This window comes from Pterocles gutturalis, unplaced genomic scaffold, assembly GCF_000699245.1.
Source record: "Pterocles gutturalis isolate BGI_N339 unplaced genomic scaffold, ASM69924v1 scaffold46807, whole genome shotgun sequence".
Classification (NCBI taxonomy): Eukaryota; Metazoa; Chordata; class Aves; order Pterocliformes; family Pteroclidae; genus Pterocles; species Pterocles gutturalis.
This window is the reverse complement of record NW_010109478.1, coordinates 461-27,944: the sequence shown is the minus strand read 5'-3', so window position 1 is coordinate 27,944 and position 27,484 is coordinate 461. Positions and strand designations below refer to the sequence as shown.

The 27,484-nt window shown below is 37.2% G+C and overlaps 1 protein-coding gene across 1 annotated transcript; it reads right to left on the bottom strand.

The window, feature by feature from the left end:
* TERT (telomerase reverse transcriptase) lies at positions 1-27,187 on the bottom strand (the record flags this gene model as incomplete). The annotated part of the gene is made up of 15 exons (XM_010072986.1): positions 1-161; positions 512-636; positions 2,360-2,421; positions 2,749-2,875; positions 4,307-4,492; positions 6,102-6,173; positions 7,923-8,036; positions 10,417-10,502; positions 12,524-12,619; positions 13,007-13,168; positions 14,455-14,637; positions 18,090-18,279; positions 22,402-22,597; positions 25,285-26,595; positions 26,656-27,187. Coding segments are annotated over 15 exons (3,603 nt in total), but the record flags the coding sequence as incomplete, so codon positions are not given.
* Positions 27,188-27,484: the final 297 nt, after the last annotated feature.

The window sequence follows — 27,484 nt, the reverse complement described above, 5'->3', positions numbered from 1 at the left end:
TGTCAAAATCATCAAATACTTACAGATTTTTAGGGGCTTAAGCAGGCATTTGTAAACAACTTTGTGGTTTGCCAGTTTGACAGTGAAGGCATGGTAGCAGAGCCATTCTGCTGCCTCAGAAGGGAACACTCCAGATGCACCTTTGTTACCTAAAGCAACCCCTACAGGCAGAACAGGAAAATAATGTCACTGAAAATTATGAGCATTAAGTATGTCTGACCTCTCCTCTCTTTCTATAAAATCATTCCACGATTCTTTACTAAAACCCTATGTAATCAATAAAGTCTCCCATGTCAGCAGAGGATTGAAAACTAAAACCTGAAGCATTTTAGTATTTTCAGGAGATAGAGTTCAAGAAAAAAAATATAGTGATTCCTATCATACACTCCACATTTTTCATTCTTAATCTTTAAATGACATGGTCTGACTGCACATTCCAAGACACTTTGTCTAAAAAGACCTCAAAAACCAAATCCAAATGTGCTACTTCATAGCCATTAACATACTATACCTGCGTTTTTTGCTTTCAGGATAGAATAGCAGCATGATGCAGTCTCAGAGATGATCTTTAGGAAGAAATAAGGGTTGTTTCTAACTTGCTGGTTGAATGGAAGTTGGAGAACACAGGCGTGGAACCTGTTTGCAAAAACAATACTTAACTACAAGTCATTTACAATTTCAAGTGAAACTATGATTACACGCCTTAGGCACTATACAACATTTAGAAGCACTCAACAGTCTTTACGTATATCAACACTGCTAGCATAAGATACCTATCCTACATATACACATCCCTGGAGTGCTGGAAACATATGATGTTTGTTTGTAAATTCTGACCTGAAAGATCTTGAAGCTGCCTGCCTCAGTAACGGAATTCCCTCCTGAGGGTAACGGTTTCATGTGCAGGGGAAGTTAAACTACACATCTTCACCAATTACATATCACAGAGCGTGCAGCCAGACAACACCCACATGAGAGAGTGTGAGAGGAAGAAAAAACCAAAACAAAACCCCACAACAAATTATCTTCAGGAATTCAGACCTCCAAATGACATAGTGTTCCACGGACCAGGATCCCCACTCTTTTGTCTGCTTGGAAGCCAATTCTATGGAAATTATTTGTATTGTATGCTCCCTTACACCTCTCTTTGGACATATTTTAAAACTGCTGTTTTTTCTTTTCTTTTTTGTTTTTGTTTTCTTCAGATTACATCACCCTGTCTGCTTACGCGGAATACAGTCAACAATTACAATGCTGATTTTTAATTACTCAGCAATGTATATACTTATTTACCAAATTAACCTAGCATAAGCATAATCACTTCAAGCAATTACAAAATTTTAAAATATTTAAAGGATAAACATAATTACCACACTGCATCACAGAGCTCTGGCTGAATTAACCTGACATGCTGTTAGTATGGTGGACAGTTTTTTAAAAGGTACTCTATCATAAAGGTCTTTGTTAGAGTGTTACCATAAAAGCAAACAGAAGTAACTAAGTAATCATGTCCAACATCAGAGAAAACCCGTTAAGTCACTCACAACACAAAGTTTAAGAGTTTGACACATCACTGCTGTACTAGCCAAGTCCAACTACACTTCTTAGACACAAGAATGGTACAGGGTGAATGTGGATCAAGTTTACTTTAAGAACACAACTAAAACATCACTTTCTAAGAAGTATGAGCCTAGGAAAAAAGCAACACATGATTTTCATGAAGAGAGAAGCACCTCTTATACCATTTTTGCGTTACAACAAACAAGTACTTGGCGGTGCCAATCATTCAAAGTTTTTGATGCACAGAACAGCATTTTCTCCCAATTTGCTTATCAGTTTTGATTTCTTTCCCTTATCCTTGTTCAAAACATGCACTTCCTCTGCTGGTCAAGAACAGCTCACAAAAACAAAGATACTACCAGCTAAGGAGCAATGAAGACATTATCAGCAGCTAAGAAACTGCAATTAATTTGGTAGAATGAAACCTCACTTTACTGGGTAAAGTTATAAAGGTCAAAGTTCTATAAGTTTTTAATAGATACAAAGTTCTAAATATAAACTGGTTAATGAGTGATAAAGCTTCTCGTCATCCTCCTTAAGCAAAACAGACTGGCTTTTGCGAGATCATCTGGCAATACCAAGAGACACTGAAAATCCATTTAGTGAAGTGTCACTTAAACACACAAATTAATTATAATCCTGTATCCAGAATCTAATAACATTACGTAAGAACATTGTTGAAACAAGAATAATGTGACTTAGTACTGACATTGACCACTGCACATTTTTCCTAATCCATAGCTCCTCCACATGTCAAGAAAGAGTAATGAAATATTCAGAGTTACCGCAGAAGACCTACCTGTAAGCCTGAAGTAAAAATATCTTGTAGATGTTAATGAAAACTGTTCTAAGACTGTTGATCTAGAACAGGACAGAAACAGAGCTATAGGAATACTTTAGTGTCACAGTAGGATTTTCTCAAGTTCAACAGCATAAAATGATTTAGAGATCTAGAGAAAAAACATTTTATGCTAAACTTCAAATATTTCTTTTATGTACCCAAGCTAACAATGTTGTGAGGGCTCAGTTCTGGAAGGCGCCAAGACCCCACATTTTAGTTGATATTAACATTTCCAGGTTATGTGGATCACCTCTGAAAATCAACTCTTTGTGTTAGAACTCAAAGCAATTTTAATGCTATTTATCACTAATCACAATATTTCCAAACATCCATTTCCATATCCCCACCTGTAAATCAAGAAATAAACAATGGCATTTCAGTTTGAGGACTGTAATCAATTTGTATTTCATGTTTTTCCCAGCTGTTCTACTTGAATTGAAGGAAAGACTTGATCTGATAGAAGTACGAGTATAACTAGAAAAAAAAGAAAAAAAAAAGTAGTTAAACTCCATGGGCTAATAGACCACATTAAATTCTGTAAAGTAAGCCACATTTAACTTCTCATGTTACAGAGATTGCCTGCTAATCAATGAGCCAGCAGCTAAAAGATGACTAAATTCAATTCAGAAAGAGACTAGACATTGTGGCACTAAGGCTATTATCTAAGGAACGACTTCAATACCTCAGGGCTGAATAATTCACCCTGCTAAAAAAAATCCAAACCAATAACCTTAAACACAAACTAGACGTATTTCTAAAACACGTGGTCCAGCCAGACCATTGCTATTGACTCCAGTGACAGCCAGGTTATACTCTGTGATCCATGCAACCCAGAAGCTTAGGGCAGAAGCCACCTCAGTCCACCCTGGCGTTCCAGTTACTTAGGGTCAAGCTTATGAAAAGCAAGGCGACCCTTGTAATAAACACCCTCAGGATTCTGCTTAGTGTCTCCCAGACCAGTAGCATCAACGTCCTCATCAACATAAACTATTTATTTCAGAAACAGAGCTAGTGAATAAATCTCTTTGGCTGCTGATTTTAGTCTGCTGTTCCAGAAAATCATGTCATAGAAATTCCTTTCCTAAACCGACTATGCTTTTTGGTTTTGGAGGACTACTTTAGAACTTCACCACTCTAGTGATGGAAAACCTCCTCCTAATTTTCCACTTAAATGTATGCATGTTCATATGTGGTAAGTAACACAGCAATATTACCCTTCAGTTTAAACAGTTCTTTCTTGTTAATCTTTAGCAAATGTCTAAAGCCATCTCTAGCAATCCATGTAAAGGGTCTACAGAGCTTTTCAGTAATATACATTGTCCTGTCCCGAGTTCTATGCCACTTCAGACTGCTTTGTGCATATAGTCAAGGCTGCTAAAGAGAGGTTACTTTTCCCCTACACTACCACCTGAAGTGTACCAGAAGGAACACCTTTGATGCTGAAAGGATTACTGGTCCCCCTAGTCAATACAAAATTAATCCCAATCTGTAGTTCATGTAATACTGCTTCTTCTAGGAAGGTACAAAAAATAACAATTTCAGAACAATAAATGTAGTTATATGATATCAGATACAATATAGTGCATAATGGTGAACGAATCTGAACTGAGATGATTTAATAAACTTTCTCAGAACCACGTAGCCACCATACAGTATATGACTTCTGTTCACTAGTGACTTGTGCCACATTCGATGATGTTAATGACATTATGTTCCACCAGGTTGGAATGAAGAAAATAGCAGGCTGCACAGCAGAAGAAAATGTTTAGATTACCGTGTAAGAAACAGAATTGTAAAATCTACTTTGCAATTAATTCAACTACACCATTCACAAGACCCCCTGTGCTTCTCATACTATGCACAATATACTGTAAAGCTGACACTGGATTATACAACTCTATTTACCTGGAGTAATCGCAGTAAACCTCAAGTGTCTGTATATCTAATAACAAACCACACCATGGGATCAAACGACAATCTGGCAGCTGTCTAAATTTGGAACATCCTGGGATATCATCAACAGGAAAATTCACGACTGTCTTATTGGGGTTTATTAAAAAGCCATACTCAGGAATACCTGTTGCTAGAGTCCTAAAACAGATACAAACAGTTAGCCTAACTCCTCCCCGCAAAAGCAAACAAAAAACCCCACCATGCTGCAAGACACATATCATCTTTCATAAAAGGACAGAAACCAAAGAATAAAGGGAACCACAGCCAACTCTTTAGGTTAAGCAACACAGCTAGAAATATACAAAGCTGAATATATTACAGGTAAATAAATACATGAAACAAATAAATAAGTTTAAGAATATAAGGATAATGGAGAAAAACTTTTACAGATTAATACAAATTAAGAACTTAAACCATGAAATATTTGAGACAAGATGCATAAACCACACTCACAGAAACCATTGAAATCAAAATTACTAGAAAAAAGACAGATGAAGAGTTATTGATTTTAAAAGTTAACAAAACAAGGAGAATGCACATAATAGAAACTTCATTTATCCGATTAAAAGTTTTGAACTTTCTCCACAAAGTTTTCCCTAAGAACGTTTTCATTGCCAGAATGCCTGCTGATTATCTACTACTCATTGTATCAGCAGTGTCATTTTGTGGACAAGCAGCAGTTTGTCTTACTTGGCAATGTATTCATGTGCAGGCTTCATCCTTTTAAAGACTGAGAGGAAGAGGTAGGCTCTTCTTGTTGGGAAGGAATAGTCATTATGCTGTCTCCTCAAAATTAATTTCTTGAGCCCCCCAGTTCTAATATTATGTTAGAAAAAAACTATTACTACTCCACTTGTGGCAGAGAGTTCATAGGATCTGTAAGCAGTCCTGGAAAACTTGCACAGAAGAGGCTACTTGCCTACAGAAAATCAACACATGTACAGAAGTTGATGTAGAACAAAGATGCAGCTAACTTCAACGGGCAAGTAGGACAATATCTGCAATGCTACTGCAAGTGCCATTATGCTGAAAAGATGTTATATAGATTAATAGCTTGATGCATCCCCAGCCTCTTAGTTTGACTTACCATTTTCAGAACTGTAAATCCACACATTCCTATAAATTTATTTCTGTTCTGATAAGGAAACGAGGACAATTGAAGTCTTCAAAGTACACTATCCACTATTCAGTACAATTTATACTTCAAACTGTACTTAATTGATTTCCCCATCACCTTTCAGCCTCACAAGAGAGCTGCATCTTTCTGACTACTGGAAAGCATGATGCAACTGACTGCACTGCAGATGTTAAGCTTTCTTCAAGAACTCTCCTTTGGATCCTTAAAACTGGCTTTGGCATCAGCAGAACTCTTCTTAGATACTGACTGTACATTCATAGTCACGGTAACCAGGAACCTCTTTTGAGGTTCAATTTTTAAAAAGCAGTAGTTCTAAAGCATTCTAAAGAGTAACTGTTTGAAAACTTCTGTGTGAGCTGCATGCTGCCATGCTATCAGTATCTTTAAATACTCATCCCAGAATATTAATGACCAGAAAAGTCTTAGCAATATTGGATCAGAGAAAAGTTGCACTCTTTCACAGGCTACCAGCAAGGACTCCAAGACAGCCCTTGATTATTAACCCATAAAACAAACATACCTATTTGTACAAATATGTACAAAGAAAAACTAATTACCTAAAAGGTGCTAATTCTTATTACTTTAAAAACTGTGTCTTTAATGGCATACCTTAGAAAAGTTCTTGCCTGCATTAAATGTGGTGTAACCAGCAAAAAGTCATCAATGAGACGTATTAGGACTCTGTAATCAAGAAGAAATTGATGTTAGATTTTTTTATAGATGTAATCCTTTCAAATTTCTGTAATACTCCTCAGAGCAACAACATGCCCATTTTATTTCACAAGAAGGTAGAGGCCAATATGATCTCCAAATCGTGTCTCATGAGGAAATTCTCAGTTCTGCTTCTTTCCTAAAAACAAATGAAAAAAAAAAAAAAGAGAGCAAAGAGGCTGGCTACATGAAACATGACAGGAATTTACAGCACACAAGCTACTCCTCTGTAGCTTCTTGGATGCAGGTTTTTACACTTTTCAAAGGGAGAATTTTCAGTATCCTAATCTACAAGATAAGTAAAGGAGGTATAATACCAGATACACAAGCAGATACCAGATTCTTGATGTGCTCTAACTCTGTATCTTCATTTACCATGTAATAACTTGTTTGTGAAGTTACAACTTGATTGTAAAACAACAGACTACTGTCTACCACTGCAAAGGCTGGAATCTTCTTTCTCAACAGAACTCAGGCTCCAAGTATGCCCATATTTTTCTGATAAATTCTGCCTAGGAGATCATAGACAGGAAGCTCTGGAGACGACCATGTTCAGCCTCATCTTTCAAAGCAGGAGTACTGTCATCACTACAATCAGATCAGCTGCACTTTTACCTAGCCAAGTCAATAGCCAGGTTATTTTTTTGACTTAAAGGCCAAATGATACTATCAAAATAATTCAAAATACGCCTAAGTAACTTTCTAAAATATGTTCTATATAAAAACAGCTGCTACCTTAAAGAGTGCATTCTTCTGAATCAGTTTCATAATTTCAATATGTATAAACAACACCTTTTGAAAGCAAAAAATTGCTGTTTAGACTCTTATCATCACAGTATCCTAAAGCGTATGAGAAGAACTCTATTACTTTTTGAAACATTTAAAATTCTGAGACCTTCCATTACCCAGTGAGCCTCCCAAGAAGATACATCAGACAGATGCACTCATCTGGAGGACTCCTACACACTTTGTAGTTTCTTTTTTCTTTCTTAGGACAGAATTCACAGCAATGGAAGGAGAGATGTGAACACAGACAAGCTTCAGGGTCCAGCCCATGCCTTAAAGACCCTACTGGGATTCCTCTGGGGATGAGTTCATATGGGGGTAAAAGGGACCCCAAAGTTTTTGCAGCTAATAAAGCACAGCTTTTATCAGGCTAGCTTTCTGTCAAGCTCCTAGGAAGCAAGCATGAGCAGGGCACAAAGTCTCAGAAGATCTACCAAGAGCCACACAGAGCTTCAAACAAGGACCAACATGCCTCATAAAAAATCTGCAATACAGCTGTGACCTTGATAAAATATTACAATTTACAGATGGTGGATTGGAAAGCCCTCAGGAAGAAGTCTGAAGTATCTAAAAGCCTGTAACGAACATCCCATCTTGTTTGAGGACAAAAGACCACAGATGTGGGAATGAGTGTAGAACCATAAACTTCCCATACAGCTTGTCAGACTCTTTACAGCAGAACAAGGCTCCTACCTACAGACCTGGGAAAGCTTCTTTTCAGCACTTTTCTTCCCAACCTTATGACAAATAAGTAAATTCACCCACAAAACAAACACAGTGACACTGAAGCTGCAGAGATGTTTGTGTGCACCACACTCCTAATGTAGAGTTGGAAATTTTTGAAATACAAAACTAAACTTCAGAGAAAATGTCTAACACATATACCATATATTATGCATTACTATAACAGAGCACAGAACAAAGCATCCCTACCCATCCTGCTGTATTCCACAAAGCAATTTGTTTTCCATGTCTCCATAGCATAAGCTGCAAAGTAAGGTTGACAAAATGGAGCCCTGTGGAATTCCACAGCACTGTAAGTAGTACCTAGTGAAGAATAAAAGAAAAAAAATATCAAAACATGCAACAAGAAGATTGTAATGGTCATTAACATTTACTTATTTTTTTCCAAATATAACATATATTTTTCAATAAGAAATATGCCACATGCTTGCTAGTTAGCCTTAAATTTGTTCTTTCTTCTAACAATCTACATAAGGCTCCAGAAGTTTTAAGTTAATCAGTGAAAAAAAACACTGATACACATATTCCATTCTTATTACCAAACTCCAGTAGACAGCTGTCATTAAATTAAATAAATTTTATAACTGTGCCTCCTTCCTCCTCCAGCTGTAGAGCCACTCTTCATTTAAGTTTCGTAATTCTTCATGTTACATCTTACATAGTTTCAAAACAAGTGTTCTTGTACCAGAAATCAAGTGTACTGGACAAATCTTTTAAACTATAATTTATTTTTAACTATTACCCAAACAGCTCCTAGCAGGTACCCAATAAAAATCCAGACGCTGAAGCTCATCTACACCATGAATTAAATTCAGGTGGATTTTGAGATGGAACACTTCCAACTTTTCTCAGAAACAGCAGACATCCACATTAAATTAAAATATAAATGTTCACCACTATCAAATCTTGCTAAGTTTTCTGAAAAAGAAAAGCTCTTTCAGCAGCAGAAGTCAGAGTAAAAATGTTTAACTATGAAATAATTTAAACTGATAATTTAAATTGCGGTGTTTATTCTTTGTTTATATTTGCAGACCATGACTCAGCCAAGGAAAATATTTTCTCGGGTTTTTGGTTTTGGGGGGGTTTTGTTTGAATATTTCCCCTATCTTGTTAATTGTATAAAGCCAGTAAGACCACACATAGCAATAGTAATGTATCACATCTAAATATGTTACTAAAGACACAGTTCCCCATTATCTTGTGACTTTTTCTATGCTGGCAGCAACAGAACGAGTATGCCTCACAAAACCCAAGGGAATTATTTTCACAACACTCCTTTGAAGCAGCGAGATACTATATTATAATGTTCATTTTGCCATTACTACATGACTGTCTTAATGAAACTGAAGAGAATTAAATTATGCAACTGGACACCACAGCCACATACTACATTCTATCAGTGATCTTACCTATGTTTTGAGTAATCTGAAAATTTTTCTAGCAGTAATGTTACATTTTTATGGACTTTTGATAAAGACATCAAATGGTATTAAAAGATGCCTTCTTGGTCCCCAGCTCAACACTCAGCATTTTTCTCAAAACATCAAGTGAATGTTGATTAACTGTGACAGCTTTTTGAGGACCATCAGTTAAATAGTGCATTCATGTACTACACTTATTTGCAGTTTTGGGGTTTTTTTTGAACAAACGAGAACGAGCTACTTAAAAAGGGCAAATTCATTCTAGGACAAACAGTATGTTTTCAGTCAAGCTGTGACCGAACTTAAGTAAGTGTGAAGTTGGCTTTGTCAGGGTGTGCCTTCTCTAAAACCGTCGAACTTTTATTAAACATACTGATGTTGACTAGTCCTTGTTAACAGCATGCCACATCAGCATTGTCATGATCCTGCCAAAGGGAGTGTAAGCATCAATGCTAGAAAAACTTATGAATGCTCTTCTATTTGCCTTCTTGAAAGCTTTTCTCCTCCTCCCTCAATTCTGTGATATTAAGTATTCTAAAATAAAGGTATTTTTTCAAGAGCAAGAAGCTATTCATTCTAATATACCTCATTCTGTGTTTACAAATAAAGACCATGTAAGTACCTGTTCTCTAGACACGGTACAAACATTTGCCACATAGAGGTAAAACATAAATACCACATCAGCATTTCTAGCAACACACAAAAAAAAAAAATCTGAATTACTACCCTCTGTAACATCTGATTACATAGTTTTAGAGTCACCAATAATTTTAATTCCTATTGGTTTTGCCTCTTATTCATATTGTAACTTGCCAAATAGCAAGGCCATGCAGAAAAAGTTTAATTTTGCACTACAGGGAAAAAAAGGCTTTTGCATGATTGCTTGGATGTTACCTTGCTTTTGTTCACCACTATGAATTACAACATTTTAAAGCATTTTTCTTTTGAACTACATTTGCAGTTTTAAATGAAGAAGGTTACATACTTTAGAATAATGTATTCTGTGTATAGTTAACAATATCCAGGTGGGAAAGAGAAATTTTATTCAAATACAAATTTGATTCTAAAGTCTTCGTTCTTTTACGGAGTTTAAACTGATAAACAGATTACAAGTTAACGTTAACTAGAAATCTTTAAAAGACAGCTATCAAAAACCCTCTGAGCCATTTAAAAGTGTCCTGCTTACAGAAAAAAACAACCAACAAAAAAAAAAACCAACAAACCAAACACATTATACAAACAAAAACTGACTTCTCTTTTACCTGCTCCCAATCTCCAGAATGTTGTTATGTATCATTTGAAGAAAAAAAGTAAACAGGCTGGAACTTGTCTCATTAAAAGTTAAGCTCTAGAAATGGGACAAAACAAAACAAGACTTGTACTTTAGAAATGTATTGAAACTAAATATATAGTATAAACTTACAAGATACACAGAAACCTTTATGAAAAGTTAAGACTGTGGCAGTTCAAACCCCTAAGGTAAGAAACAAAACACCTACCGCCAAGACCTGAACATTCACACTAAAAAGCTGCTCACATCCAACAAGCGAATGGTGCAGCTCTTTTTTTGTTTTGCTTTAGGAGAAAAGCAGTTTTGATTGGTGTTACATAGGAAAATAGTAAAATATAACATCTACAAACACTTTTTCAAGTGCTGGTATATTACGCTGGATTATCAAAATCCACTGTCCACTTTCTATTCTGCAGAACAATTTCTGCAACTGTCATGTTCTTTACAATTCCCCAAATACAGATAACACTCAATTGCCAGCTCTGCTGCAAAACTCATTCTTTGCCACATATTACCAATGATTCCATGTGTGACTGTCCACCCAGTATTTATGAAGCTTTTTGGGTTAAAAATTGTGTAATAAAAAATTCATTTTGAGCAGTTTAAATCCCTGTAACGATGTCTTTATGAGAACTAAAGCAAAATTACTTCCTACTTGCATACACCAGACGTCAAAAAAATGCACCCAGTTTTTGACAGAGCCGTACAAGATCATGGTTATTTGTAATGAAAACCTAACGTGGTGCCCCTGTGGTACAGACACCCAGGCTGACACAATACTTTTTCAGGATACTTTTTTTTTAAAGTAATAACACACACACACAAATTGTTTTCAACTGTAAAATATTTTGAAATAGTATGTTCCTGTTCATGTATGCCTAACATAGTTATCTAAATCAGACGTCCACTGGAAAAAGGAACAAAACAAAACCTACATACACATCATCAGACATCCAGCTAGTTTTCATTTTCATCCATGTACTCTCTGCACTTTGTAGGATCCTGGAATTGTGCACCACCCATACTGTATATTCTACTCCCGTGTCCACAGATACACAAGATCATTTTACTTGTATGTCAGAAACATAAATTACTCTATGTCAAAATTTTTCACTAGCAAGTTTAGGAAAAAAAAATTAAAGACAAATTAGTCTGTGAGAAAATACCTGTCTGGTCATCCCATGCTCAGGAATCTTGTAAATTGTTATCATGGAAGACCATGATGCTAAGCAATAAAATGTATTAAGAAACTGACTGAGCATATCACCTATTTCTATGCCTTTCTCTGTCATGCTCCTTGCACAGAAGGTAGTCTTGAGAACAAACATTTGTAATTAGTACAGTTCTCTGCAGCACAAGAATTAAAACAACAGAAGGATGCTTGCTTCTTGTAACAAAGCATCAGGCAGAGTAATTTAAAATACATACCATTTTTAACCATACTTTAACTCCCTGAAAGTGAGAAATCTCTTTAAACAAAAAATACAAGAGTTGATCTTGCTTTGTGTTGCATTTTAACTCCTCTAAAGACAAGTTCATTTTTATCCACCTTGGCAGGTAAACATTAAAATAAGCTTTATTTTAAAAACCCCTCATTTTTCTATTCTATGCAGCTTGCTATTCAAGATGCCGCATATATTTCCTTAGCTACTTAGCTTACAATACATTTTATTCATTCTTACTTCTGTACATTTTGGAGATAGCAAGTGTTGAAGCCTTTCTTTACTAGACAGTTATTTTCTCACTTAAGCACTGTTGCAACAAACAATGGAATTAGGAAAGGAAAAAGAAACCACTGGTTAAAATGAAAGTTTGAGACAACAGTGAGAAAATCTGGTAAAAGTCTAGAAGGACATTCTGTCAGATTTCTTGCTTGGTGGACTCCTTCCACTGAACACTGAATGCCTGTTATAAACATCAAAGAAGAGATGACAAAAGTCTTTGTATGGAAGGTGCTGGGTAACTAGAAGAGAGGTGGTGTCACTACATAATACATACATTCAATTAAAAATCCAAATCGTGCTCCAATTCTTCTGTAGCTTTCTTTTTCAGTTGAAAAGAAGCCTCCCGATATTTACCTGTTCAACTATTATTGCATTTTGCAACGAGGCATTCTCCTGAAGCTGGGACACAAACTGCTTCATGTCTGGCATAAAATCCTTGAAAGTAGAAACCTGTACATTGAGTGTAAAGAAATAAATGACAAAAGCAATAGAAAATTCAGTAAAAGACTCTTTTATTCAGTGAAGATCAAAGGGCCATCCTTAATGCATTATTTTAATCCAACAATTCTGCTATTGTTAAAAATGAAATATCTCCCTCACATATCTCTATTTCCACAATACATTTCTCTTTATTCTTACTATTCTTGAGTAAAAAGTGTAAAAAGTACAGAGTAAAAAGAAGCTTTGCTACCTCTAAAAAACATCCAACACTATTAAAAAAGGGTTTATGAAGCAATTGCTTAATTCAAGTTGTGACTAAAAAAAGCTATAAACAAAAATATTCCTTGGACCAAAATATATCTACAACAGCAAATAGAAGAAATCAGCAAGTCATACATGTCTCCTATAGAACCGCCGGGCTTTTCCACTTGTGGTAACCATAATCACAGCATAGCGCCGTATGCAGTAGACAGTTCTTTTCTCAGGGTTTAAGATCTGTGAGATCACTTCCACAAGTTTATTGTGAGGGATCGTATCATAAGCCCTGGACACATCAGCCTGAAATAGAAGAAATATCTTTCATTATGTATTCATCAGTATCATTGTAAACACTGTGGTAGTATGAAAAAAGCATTGTTGTAGTATGTAAACAAGGTTGAAGGATAAATCACATAGAAGTCAATTTACTGCATCATTCAGTCCAAATTTGTGAAAAAAAACAAAACACCTCATTGCTTACCTGCAAAACCTTTCCTCACTCATCAATGAGTTTTCCCTTACAAAGGATAACCAAACCATCAGTTTTAGCACAATTCTTGTTCTTAAGAGAAGATGATACCATTCGCAACTTTAAATCTAACACTGAACCTTCAATCATTTAACTGAAGTTTATTGTTGATATTTTTATGTTTAAATATTTTGAGAAACCTTCCTCTCCATACGATAACAGAGATGGCATCTTGGGCTTCTGGAAAGCAGCAAACCTAGATGTTTTACCTTTCCTAAACATCATATTGCCTTTTAACCACTGCTTTTACTTGTCACAGTCAAAATTCAAAACCTTCTGAAGAAGCAACAATCTTAGAACTATAACAATGACATGATTATTTGGTTTGAAAGATAACAAGATAATCATTGAAAGTAATTTAAGGACAGGATGACAACGGACACATGAGAGCAGGGGACAGAAGCCCCACTGTAATATATATATAAAACCATGTAATTTGTATACATCTGTATAAATCATCCCAATTCAAAGCTACGAATTGAACTCAAACACAACAGGTTGCCTGCTAGACAAAACTCAAAAACAAAAGTGTTAAGAAACTCCTTCAAATAGTGGGATACAACAAGCATTCATTTTTTTCAAGTGGGAGAAGAAACTTTTTGGAGAGACAGTAGAGTTCAAGCATTCATTTTCAACAGAAACTAATGATACTGAGATAGAAGAGACCTATTTTTAAAATTACTTACAGAATTATTTTTATCCAAATGTGCATAGCAAGTTTTTCCTGGTTTTCCTTTGGGAAGATGGCCCTAAAAGCATACCTGAGTTTATATTTTTGTCCCATTTTTATACCCAAGTAAATGTAACTGCAAAAATCATGTGAAGAAGCAAGAGCTGCTACATGACAGAAAGATGGACAGAAAAATACGCAAGTAAAGGAAGTGCTACTGCAGGGACACCCTCCTGCCCCTTAAAAAAAAAACCACAGTCTGATATTTTAAAATAAACAAAAGTTTATTTTGAAAAAGAAATAAACATGCACTCAGATCACAGCTATGTAAGTACCTGTACAAGCTGACTTTGAAAAGTTAGTTTGAATACATAATTAAAAACATACCTTTACATAGTAGAAATGAGGAATTTCACCATCTGATTCAAGAACCTTTGTAACAAACTTCTTCCATGTCTTGTAGATATCATCTTTCCCAAACACCGAAGAGCCAATAAAACTGGTGTTTATAGTCCGTTCATAATTTAACACACTAAACAGATTTTTTAATCGAGTGTTGTAGTGATGCATCTAAAAAGAGACCAAAGAGAACCACATGTTGAAACATATTAAATTCTGTTCAATACATAGATTTCACATTTAGACGAAGTATGAGATTAAACTTGTATATTCACTATATTATTTTGGTCAGCTGCAGCTTTCAGAAAGCCTGAATAGAAAGCTGCAGTAACTACTTGGAAGTGAGAAAACAGTCTCAGAGATTTTTTTTTTCTTCTTTTCTACATTTAAATCCTATGGAAAATGTTTTTTTCTGTACCTGGAGTCTGGGAAATCAAGGCGTAATAGTTAAGGAGACAAACAGATGGACTCCAGCAAATAAAACCACCATCAATTAGAAGGTAACTTCTTAAATATCATTCATTCTCTCTGCTGGAGGGTATCACTGCGACAAGAACAGTAAAATGAACGTATCCCCTGAGGCTTTAGGCTAACTCCAGGTGCACCACCAGTTCAGCCTCTGGGAGGTACTTTATGCAAGTATGTTAGCAAAGACTTAACTCTCAGCTATGGGACTAGTAAAATACACATAGTGGCAGTGAAGTTGTGTAGGTTGATTAGCTCTGTAAACACCTTAAGGAAAAAAAATATTGACAGAACTGGCAAGAAAAGAATGTTGAAAGGGCAAACCATACAACGGAAGAAAATAAACAAACTGCACACACAGTGCCCTTATCAATCAGTTCAGAACTTCAGACAAATCCTCTAAAATGTATACACAGAACATAAAAGGTTTCTTACTCTCAATGGAAGTACTGTGATCGTGATATGGATACACTGAAACTACTAATTATGAAAGCATTCCAACTCATCTGAAAACATTTATTTTTCCACTGAAAAAAATAAATTACAGGTTTAAGTGAAAAGCTGGCAAAACTAAAGCACACCAAATACATGCACTACTTCCACTGCCTCCAAAACAACTTGATACAACTTCACCGTTTTACATAAGGCAAGTAATTACATTCATTCATTGGCTGATCTTGCAAAATTCCTTTGACCAGTTTATAAAACAAAGATTTTGGAAAATTAAGACACTTTCCTGAATTATTGCAGTGGTATCTTCTCTGTTATAGACCAGTTCCTAAGAAAAACAGTCAAAAGGGTGGAGATGTAGCTCAAAGGTAAATAGAAGCAGCAAGATCAAAGCAAGCATCAGGAGAAAAGTTCCTCCTTTCCTTCTTAATGAGCCTATCCCAGGATGGTTGCTTTTTCTACAAAAAGCACACCTTCACCTTTTCACAAAGCTGATAGCCACGTGGGCCTTAGGAAGTGAGTCAGTAAAAGAAAATTGAGTCTGGTTTCAAACACAGTTTGAACTAGACCCAAGAGAACTGAGGTTGCAGTATTCACAGCAGCTCCTCATTTTCATGACAGAAGGAATTCCTTCAAGCCTCTTTAATTCTCCAGAACTGGTCTAATCCACAGAGTTGTTAACATTTTTGCAAAATCTGAAGATTTGCTGGAATCGCTGCAGAATGCAATAAAAGATTATAAACTCTCCAAATCAAATCAAATCCAAAACCAAATCTTCTAGACAAATCCAACCTTTTAGAACCCTGCTGCTTCCCAGTGCTTTGAGCTTCCCACTAAGAATAAAAAATAAATATTGATTCAATCAAAAAAGGAAGAAGGATGTAAAGCAAATACAAAAAACCTTTGAAACAAAACAAAATCTACAGTGACTTGAGGATAAACTCACAGAACTGGACTCATCCCACCATGTATTTTGCAGCAAAGCTTGAGAGTTGTTCAAGAATCAGAAGCTGGTTTGCTGGGTATTTGGGGGTTTATCTCTGGCAATTCATCTGGATATATTGCAGTATTGAGCTACAGAAGCTGGCCAAGACTACTCCTACAATTCCAACTGCCTTCCATATTCCAAAACATGGAATATTGTCAGACAGAAAGAACTGGAAGATCATCTTCCTTCTACAATTTAAATGCTAGAAGGAAAGTGGAGAGTAGAGACAAGCTGGATATGGTACAGGATGGAACAGAGTGCAGGATAAAATGCCAGGACAGAAACAAACTGAGTAGCCACACAAGTTTTGGAAAAAAGAAAGAAAAAACACTAAAAAAAAAAAAAAAAAAAGACAGACTGCATCACTGCCATTAGGTTGGAAGCCCTGAATTGATTAATAAGATGATCATTTTGCACTGGACAGTTCTCTGTCTCAGCCTACTATCTAAGAAGAGAGGTAACACTACTGCCTTCTCTTTAATGGATTTACGAAAACCATGAGCTATGCTTTGTGATTAGTTTAGACAGATGAGGTCTAACAGCTGAAGACTTTAGTGTCCTCAATTGTTTGTCAGCACTCTCCGACAGTAGTCTCTTGCTTGCACTTTTCAGCAGATACAGATAGTCCCTCTCAGCTCCAGGGCAGTCAGATTAGCTCAAACCACTTGCCCAGCTACCATGGTTGACTTTGAACGTTCATCTTCTTCAGTATATTCATGTAATCGTTTATGCCAGATCTATTACAGGAATGACAACACCCTTAAAGCACTGCAGCTATTTCCAAATTAACTGTACGCACACTCTCAAATCTGACAGTCTGATTGTCACAGAAAGACTATTAAGAAATAACACTTCAGAACAGCTCTTAGTTGATGCCCTGCAAATCTGGTCTGGGATCACACACCGAACAGTAAGTACTAAGAAACCATTGACCTCTCACACATTTGGGGAACATTTAATCTTGTGCACTAAATGGGACTCAGACTTAATGAAAAACAATTAATGCAGTCATGCAAGATAGCGAAACTGGGTTTCCACTATGTCTTGTGGTTAACTGTTAAAAACATTATCCTGTGCACTGCATGTTCTGCCTCTGTTCACACCCTGCAGTAATTCACAGCTTCCTTCCTATCTCCCTACTATGCTTAATCCAACCTCCTCACCCTTCTCAGACCTTCTTCTGTAGCACACCCAATTCACCACTGTGCAACCCCCCAGACTGACCTGGCAACTAGCTGATCAACGTCCACAATCAGTATTCAGGTAAATCCCAACAGGCCAGACTCATCCATCCCTCACCCTCCCGTGTGCCAAACAAATATGACATGTTAGTTCAGAATACTGAATATCTTTGAGATTTCCATCCTACTCCCATAGATGGCCAATGCCTATGATAATCAGACACAGTTAGCAAGCCTGAGGGAAACCGATGGAAAGAGAAAGAAAATATGATTACCTGACAGGCCATACCATTCTGTTCGAGTCATTTCCTCAAGACAAGCTTGGAAACAGAAGTACGTGATTCTGGAATTGGAGGCTAATGGTAATTAAGTACTGTGAGGGGAGAAACTAGGTTGCAGCAGGTAGACACATTCAGTCATTCTGATTTGAATGTTCCAGCTCACCACATTAACACTAGTTTTATATAACATAAAAAACCTCACTCACTTTATTAGTTGCCTACATCAAACCCACATAAAACAATAAAGAAAATAAAAACCTTCTTTTCTCTGCTTTCCCTGCTGAATGTTCGTGCTTCAACAACACCGCTCACTTTTACTATGGGTCTTAATCCATTTGCTTTGGGAATGAACCGGAGCTTTGATGCCATAGGAGCATCTGTTTTTTGACGGACAGCTTCAATCTCCTCTGAAGATAAAGCACGTAGATGTACTTTGGCAAAATGGTTTCTAAAACACAAATACACATTCAGTATAAGCAATAGGAAAGGCAGTAATTTAAAACATTTAATTGCTTTATGATAACTGAAGCCAAATATTTTACTAAAAAGATAATTACAAATACTAACCTCTGCAGAAAGTGACATGGAAATGTGAATTTCAGAACAATTTCACAGTATCTTAATGACAATGTAATACAAGAATAAGAGTACAGATTTCTGCTTGCTGAAAATTAAGATAATAAAAAAATCTTAATCAACACAAACAAAAATTTAAGTACAGATCAGACGAATACATCTGAACATTATGAAATATTTTTTATGCAAGACAACAGGAAGTTGGATATTTCTCATGGTTACAGAAGTTTGAAAGAAGTTGAACAGAACCTTCTGAAAACCATATTAAGAAAGATCCAGGGAAGGACTTACACACTGTAATGGGCTGTTCTACTCGCAACATTTAGGGGACCTACTACTTATTAAAAGAGTGAACTGAGATACTAGGATACATACACAACAGAAGGACATTTAGGTATCGAGTAACACAATTCAAAAGAACCCATCTGCTGAGCAGGTGTCGGCTAAAGTGAACAGCAGAGAATAATAAAAAACAGAAGGGTCCTAAGTCACAGATTCTGAGCTCCCTAAGTCCACTGTACTGGAAAATGTGTTTTCCCCTCAGACACCTCCCTCAGGATTTACAGTTCAGTGTAGCTGAGTCCAAATCAATACTTTCTCATGCAATGAGGCAGGAAAAGGAGGTCATGCAGAAGCCCTTGCTTTTACTTAAGATTGCAGTGTTAAAGTGCCCTGCCTGCAATGTAAAGACCTGGATCAATCTCCTGTACTGCTTCAGCCGGACAAATTGTGCCATTCCAAAAGACCTACAGCCTAAGTGGTTAGGATACTCCCCTGGGAAGTGAAGCAAGACAATTCAAATCCCTGCAGAAGGAGGGGGGGGATGCAAATCTAAATTTACATGCAGATTTTTCTCATCCCACACCAATCAACAGACTAGGTTAGCAAAAGGAGGCCACACTATCACAAAAGACAGTGGATGGCTGGTAGAAATCTGGCAAGCATGCTCTCAGCAGACACATGAAAAGCCAAGAATGCAAGTAAGAGGCACATAAATACTTTTATTTTCTGTCACAACTCCCATACAAAATAATGATCCAGCTGCTTGGGACTGTCGGCTTTTGAGTAATACAGTGCATGACACCTAGAAGGTATTGGGGCATTCAGGGCTGGCAGTCAAGCTATTACTGAGCAAGTGTTTCGAGGATGTATATTCAAATTTTGGAATTAAATTCCTGGTACAGATGTAGCCCAAAGTGAAGCAGAATGGACAGGAGGAGACCACTCTTCCACAGCTAGAGATCCCTATTTTTTATTATTACTTAAATTATTTCCTGAACCCATAAAACTTCATCATGTACTATGGTATTATGTAGAACACTATGAGAAAACAAAAAACTCCAGTTGAGAAGAAACAACCAAATTATCAAATCTCCATCACTTTGCAGTTCAAAAAAAAAGAACCCAAAACAACCCCTATATAAAAAAATACGACTTGCTCTGAAAAGTGAAGAAAAAGGCCAATTACTGGCAGATCTTCAGCATTACTACCTCTGGCCAGCAGTAGAATTGTACATTTTGCCTGCAGCAACATCCACAGCTTATTTCACGGAATTTATAGCAGTGCTAATGGCTTTGAACACGCACTACTCTAGTGGCTACTAAACCACCCTGCTCTCATTTGTACGCTGTTACGCACTGGAACTTCAAGGAAGTTGAGTGGATGGTCCTGCTGTCTTTTGACATCCTGCCACAATCTGATGAGGAAAGATTCAGAATTACTGCAGCACTTTCAATCTTTAGCAGCTACTGCATGTGGCAAAGGTAGAGAGGGTGTGGTCCTTAGGAAAACAGGTGCTGTCACCACTACGCTGGATATATGATTTTTAAAACTTTGTATTCTGTGAGCCATGTAACTTGAGCCAACTGTGTCATTAAACACAGTTTTTTTCTTAATAAAGAATAAATACTATTTTTAATTTGCAGTATGAAGTTTGGTATAGCTTCAAAAATGAACAGAAAGTTATCTGTGTGCAAAAAGTCCAGTACACTCTAAGCTCCACCTACACAGCAAGACAAACATACAGATTCAGGTCCCCTCCCAGAACCACAGTCCATACCCTTGAGTGGGATTCTGCACAGGAAGATCTATTCATACAGACAGCCCTTCAGGATGGGGATTTACTCCCTAATGACAACTCAGTGCAAAGGCAAGCTCATGAGTAAAGCCCAAGCCCACTCAGACCAGACTGTTTCATCCATCCTCTCCCTCCCAAAGGAGGATGCAAAAGAACTGGAAAGGCACCAGTGGCTACCCTTGGCTGCGAATGCCTTTCTGCGAGACAGCACAGGGCGATGAGCAGCTCCAGCCGAAGAGGAGAAAGAACCAGGACTTCCACAGAACAGCCATTAGGGCAACAACTGAGGCCACCAGATACTCATCCTCCAGGGAATATGGAAGCAACTCAACAGCCTTTGGCACCGAATCACCAACAGCGACTGAAAACACTGCCTGGGTAAGAGGGAATGGTGCCTGGAGAGTCTCGAAATAGCCAAGGAAGCACAGTAAGCCCTAAACAGCTGCTTCACAGTATCTCTAACCCCCAGTTTCTCTCCTCCCATGTGAAGTGGGCAGCTTGCTGCCTTTATAAACGCAGTAAACTGGATACGTATGAGACCTCACACTGCACAGAACACTCAGAAAAGCAGAGTGACAAAAGCCTGTAGCCTTCTGGGCGGAGCTGGAGTGCAGCTGCTGGGGTCAGACTAAAAGCTCATATAGCTCCATATCCCATAGCCAACAGCAAGCACCCTGTCCTTCGAGCATGCCCTTGGCCAGCACACAGCAGCGCCTCCCTGGGATGCTTCCCCAGCTTGCAGTAATCTGCAGTTCAGGGACCTCACTAAAAACAGAATTGTATCTAATAAGTAAAGTTAGCAGTTGATGACACTTTATGCTAAAAAGTAGCCTTTGAAGTATATTAAAACTACATAAAACACTAATTGCCACGTTAAGGCTGTTAAGTTTGAAGACAAGACAAACAGAATTTGTGGGACTGAAAATTATACTTTACTACTTCTATTTAAATTGCATATTCTCTGAGACAACTGCAAACAAGATTGAGGCCCCATGAAGTGCAAACACATACACAGAAGAGCTGCACTGGAAATACCAATGTTGAAATCAGGGAGTGTCAGGGCAGAAGGGGAAAAATCATACATATAACATTGTAGACCAACAGACCAGTGTGAAAGCAAAAGGTTCACCTTACAGAATGGTTATTAAAAGACAAGACATCAAGTATGCTCATTTTGCACAGTTACAAAGCTCTCTTAGACTGCAACAACTTATAATGAAAACCCAAAAGACGTGAACTATGGAGATGTGTGCACAATATTGTTCATTAAAATTGCCTTCAGATCTCTCCTATTTTCTCACTTAATTGCTTAAAATTTGACCTTAAATAATGCCCCAACTTAAATACATGTGTGCATTTATAAGATCAAAAAAGCAGCATGGAATTCCACAGCTGGCTAAAAAAGAAGCTGCAGCTTTTAAAACCCTCAACCTTAAAACACAAGGCTACTGTCTGAATTTACGAATAGAGTATTACAGCAATTCAGCAGAGGTCTGGTTTTTGGTTTGAGGGTTTTTTTTTTTTTTTAATTAAAGTAGTTGAACCAAATTGAGTATTTTTAAAATTAATTTTGCCAAGGTTACCTTAGGATTCTGTCACTATGCTTTAGTCATTGTTAAAAGATGTAAAAAATTGACTTATCAAAACAAAATCATCTTCATGATGGATTTTATTATTGCAAAGGTTTCTCTTCTGCTACCAAAGAATTCTAAATTTGAATCAGTTTTCTCACATAAAATATTTCTAAATTTACAAGCTGTGCATGCTTCAATCACAGGCTGAACTTTCTTTTGGGAAATTAAGCAAATAAAAGTAAGATAAATGGGCAATAAATGAAAGCAAAGTTATAACTTTACACTATAAAAAACAATATTTCTACATAGTCCACTAATGTTTGGTTAGTTTTCTAATGTTACCTAATTCCAATGTTCTGTAACTTGCCCCAAATAAACTTTCGGTAGTAGAAAAGCATGTTTTTCTGGAACATGGTCTCGGTGATATAGAAAAATGATCTGAGCAACTCAACAACATAGGTATCCATCAGCCAGTATAGGAATTTAGCCAAAAGTTCTTCACGGAAACAATGTTCATAGGCAGGAACAAAGTGATCACCTTCAATAAACAATTCAAAGGGAGTTACAGTAAATATTAACTATTGACATTAGTAAAGAAACAGAACATACAAACAAACAAACAAACCCTTTTTCTCAGCTTGAGGTTAATGGACAGAAAAAAGCAAATACAAACAATTGCACAGATGCTGCTCCAAATTTTCACTAGCATTAAATAATGTGACCAACCCAAGCTTAAAGTACAAACACAGAAACTAATTTGCAGTGAAAAATTGACATACAGGATACGAATACATGCCATTAGTAGCCCAAAGACTTACTTTCGTCTCCCGACATTGACAAGATCTTTAATGCACAATGACAGGATTATTATGAAAGGAAATGTAAAATGGAAATAAGCCTACTACAATATAAAACTTTTTTAAAAGGCAAAAGAATTAAAATACTTAAATATACAGTAAAAATAATGGAATTAAACTGGGCTGACTTGGGGATGAGAATGATATTCAGATTTCCTTGAAAATTTCATTACATTAAAATTAATTTCAAGGTCAGGCTTTATTTCAGACATCCTATATCAAATTTGTTAGTGCAGTCAAAAAAAAAAAGAAAAACAAAATCATCCTAAGTCCATCAGCACTTATAATATTTAGATGGCACAAAAATTATGGAGCCAGAATATTCCTAGGTACTGGCAAATTTAAGGCCACATAGATCTGTAGTGATGTCTAAATATGGGTAAGCAAATAGGGAAAAAATCCTTATGCTACAATACTGAATTTTTGCCAACTTTCAATAATACTGTTTCTTATTAGAGAGTGGGATTTTGCAAAATACAACAGAATAATTTAATGAAATTATACAGAAATATTAGTTTAGCTGCACAAATAGCACAAACGTGTTAAAAACAGCTTAATTTTGACAGAACAAAGCTAAGGCTTAAAACTGAAACTTATAAAATGGAAATAACTTTCCAGTTCTCTACCCTGTTTGGTTTTTGTGCGCTTCAGGGTGGAGACATTTTCATGTGTTTACAGCACCTAAGAAAAGACTACCATCAAGAGATAAAACAGTGTTCATTTCAACAGAACCCAGATAGTATCAATGAAAAAATCCTATGATTGTTAGAAAAATCTCTAACTGAAGAGCTGCAATATGCAGCTGTAATATGCAAATTAAATCATGATGCTGTTAAGTAGCTGTCCTGGAACCAGATCATTTGTTTCTAAGTTCTTGACAACAGATGTAAATGACAACTACAATTCAGGGAACTGACAAAAAACCACTGCTACTACTTTTGGAGAAAAAAAAAAAAAACCCCACCTACAGTGCAGCAAAGCAATTAAATGTGCATTTAAACTTCAAGCACAAGTGAGTAGTTTCATGAAAATTAAAATCAAGCCTATGTGTTGCTTTTCCTGGAATAAGGCCAGAGAATAAGAAGGTATTACATTTTTTAAGATGAGATGTTCCAAATGACTATGAACCAAACATATTTTACAATAAAAACCCTCTAAAATATTTAACTCCTCAGCTTTTTGAAAAGCATTATTTTGAGCCATAGTTTCTGAATAAAGAAAGAATCAGTATAGTTGCCAGAATTAACAGTTTTTATGGAAGGGTAACCTCCCCTATTTTTCACATCAGCTCTCAAACATCAGATTTGCTTTTCCTTCTACACTACAAAGAACCTGCAGTAATTTCAGAACCTTATCGCACCTTTTAAAAAGGAATACCATTTTCAGCTCACATTACTGGAGGATCCAAGTACATTACCAGGTAAGAATAAATACTGCAAATGTATCAGTGAAGAAAGTGCCATCCACATTGTATAGATGTAGAATGGAAGCACAGAAAAACGGCAATATGCATCAGATCCTACAGCAATCAACCACAGAACCACAGCTTCAGCCTAGATTTAAGTCCTAAAATAGCATCTGAAGAAGGACTTCTTCAGGGAAGCATGATTTACTTGTCATCCTCTGAAAAGAAGACTAAACAGAAGGGATTTGTATAAAATTTGGAGCAAATAGCTGATGCCCTTGTGACAGCTTTCAACCAGGGACCACTCAAGTCCGGTGACCTCTGCACCACCAACTACTCAGCCTGAAGGAGTGCTCAGTGTGGGTCTCTTGTTCCCAGAGAAGGGCTCTAGAAAGGTGACAGATGGTGGACAACCTCTGTATTGCATGGGTACCATACTCAAATCTTTCTCACAAAGTTGATATGAGAAGGGAGAAAACCATGCTGTGGGATGAAGGTTCACTCCCATAGCTGAGGAACACATGCCACTACAAGTGTCTTGATTTGCCTTTAGTTTTTTCTGAAGGCTTACGGTTACCAACAGGCAGACTGCATTTGTTCCTTATGTGTTTAGGGCATACTTCAATGAATTTTCACAGTTAACCGCAATTTGTAGGGTAGGGGTGAAAGCGAAAGAGTTTTGTTGAAAGGTCCCAGGTTCTGAATTAATTTTTACGAAAACGTCATCCTATTAAACACAAAAAGCGTGAATGAAAAGGATGAAAACTTACATCTTAGAAGGAACACAGGCTTTAGCACTCTTCCACCAGCAATTACAAAGACTACTAGGTTTGTTCTATCATCTGTGGTTATCAACAATGACCGCAATAACTGAACCCTAATTCAATACCCTCCCCCTTCCCACCTTAAACATGAACACCAGTCATCTGACACCCCCGCCTTAGTTCTTTAATATAATAGTACCTTTGACTAGACGAAGCCACATGCAGTCATTCACTCTCATCTTCCACATCAACTCCTGCAACGAAAGCTTAGCAAACTTCCCCATGGAAATGAATGCTTTCACATTTTTTAAGAACCGGCACTTGTTATGGTTTGAACCCCAAAGCTCAGCAGGTATGACCCGCTCCAGGCACTCCCTCACAAAGATATACCCCTGCCAGTGGCTGCTGTGCTGCTTGAGGAGGTCCCCGAGGGCTGAATCACACCCCTCTCCCGGGCTTTGCTCCTCACTCTGTGACTCCCCACGCGCACATTTTGGAAGAGGAGCACTTGAGTTGTCTGGCACATCAGTGTGAACAGATGCACTTCTGCTGCTTGTCACGCACTTAGCAGGCTCTTTCTCAAACTGTTCTGCTTGCTCGTGAACCTCTGCTTCCCCAGACAAGGCTGCCTGACAAGACAGCTCATTTTTTCTCACACTGGTTTCAGATACCCACACAGGGCAATTTTTTTTCAAGAGAACTAAGTAAGGGCACTTTCCATGGTTCTTTAACAGTTTCTGAAATGTATGTCTCATTTGCCAGTAGCGTTTGGGCAACCTCTTCTTTCTCCAGTTGTGATGTGGCAGACTTTGCTTATGCTTTTGCTCCAACAGATTTTGTCTTAAGAATATAGTTTCTATAAGCCGTCTTCCACCTGCCTGACAGCCCTGCAAGCGATTCAATAAGAACAGTTTAGGAAAACATTCTTGGAAATTCCTGCGAGAATACAAAAGAAGCTTCCTGTCAATGTATACTGCAGAACGCAAGAGTGTATTTGGTAATTTCTTTGCCAAATGAGCTAGGGGACTTTCCCGTCTTCTGCATTTTGAAGAAATACCCTCCACGGGTTTGATTTGTACAGAATCCAACTGAGGTTTATACATACGCATCTCTACTCCTTTCCTATGGGATTCTGCCTGCATTTCAATGCTAGACTTTAAAGGTTTGTTACTCTGAACTCCTTGCAGAAAAGAGCATTCACCTGCCACAAACTTGTTCCCATCACGAGATGTGTGAGCTAAAGGACCAGACATATCAGTGTTAGTTCTTTGAGAAATGTGCTTTTTTTTAATGAGACTTACAGAACGTGATGCTACATAAGCAGTTTCATATCTCTTGGAGCTACTTGGGTTTACATCAGGAGTTAGATTACAAGCCTTTTCCTCTCCCACTTTCTCCTCTACTTTTGCTCTCTTAGCTGGAATTTCAAGTTGTTCCCTGTCAAGCTTCCTTTTTAAAGATGGTGCTGCAGCTGACAAATACAGACCAGAGCTACTCTGTTTTTCCAGATGTTCAGCAACCATTCTGACCTGCTTGCTTGCTTTAGAAACAGCTTTTGCAGAACACCGATAACTGGACACTGAGCTTTGTATCTTGTTACTTTTTTTATTTCCCGTGCTGGAGTAATTAGCTTCAAGGCTTTGTCTGCATTTCCACCAATGTGACTTTGAAAGATACTGTCTGTGAAACAAAAGCCTTTTTTGCATATAGTCAAGCAAGCTACTACGTTTATGCTTTGAAAACCTTTGTTTAACAAACACTGGGGATGAGTCTACACTATGTGAAATAAGTTCATAAACTGGTTGCCCACAAACTTGATAACAATTACTAGGGGGAACCAGCATAAAGACTGCACAGTGTTCCAACAAATACATCATCACATCGTCCCCTATCCTGCTCAGCAGTGTTTCCCAGAGGCCACTGATACGAATAGTTTCTGTTGCAGTATTCGGTAGGTAGCTGTATATATTTGAAGATGGCATGATTTGGAAATGAGAACTGTTTTCATCCAGTAAGGAGTATCCATATGCAAGGACATTCTTCTTTCTTTTTTCACACAGTCTCTGAACAACTCTTGTGATGACTTCACTCTGACTAGATAACTGAGGAAAGAAAGAAAAAAGAAAATTAGCTTTCATTACCAACTCTTCTATAAACCAAAACATAGGCTTCAAATAAACAGACATGCAAGATACGCAGTCCTAGACACCAGCTTTAGATCAAACCCTTTCAAAGCAATAATAATGATTCAAAAGTGCCATACCCAAAAGGAAAGATTTTCAAGCATAGCACAAGATGTTTACATGCAGCAATATGGGGCTATGACTTTAAGGAAGTCTTTTTAACGTCTGCCCTTTTGATCCTGGTTTTCATGCCCAGGAAACACCCTACATACTCCC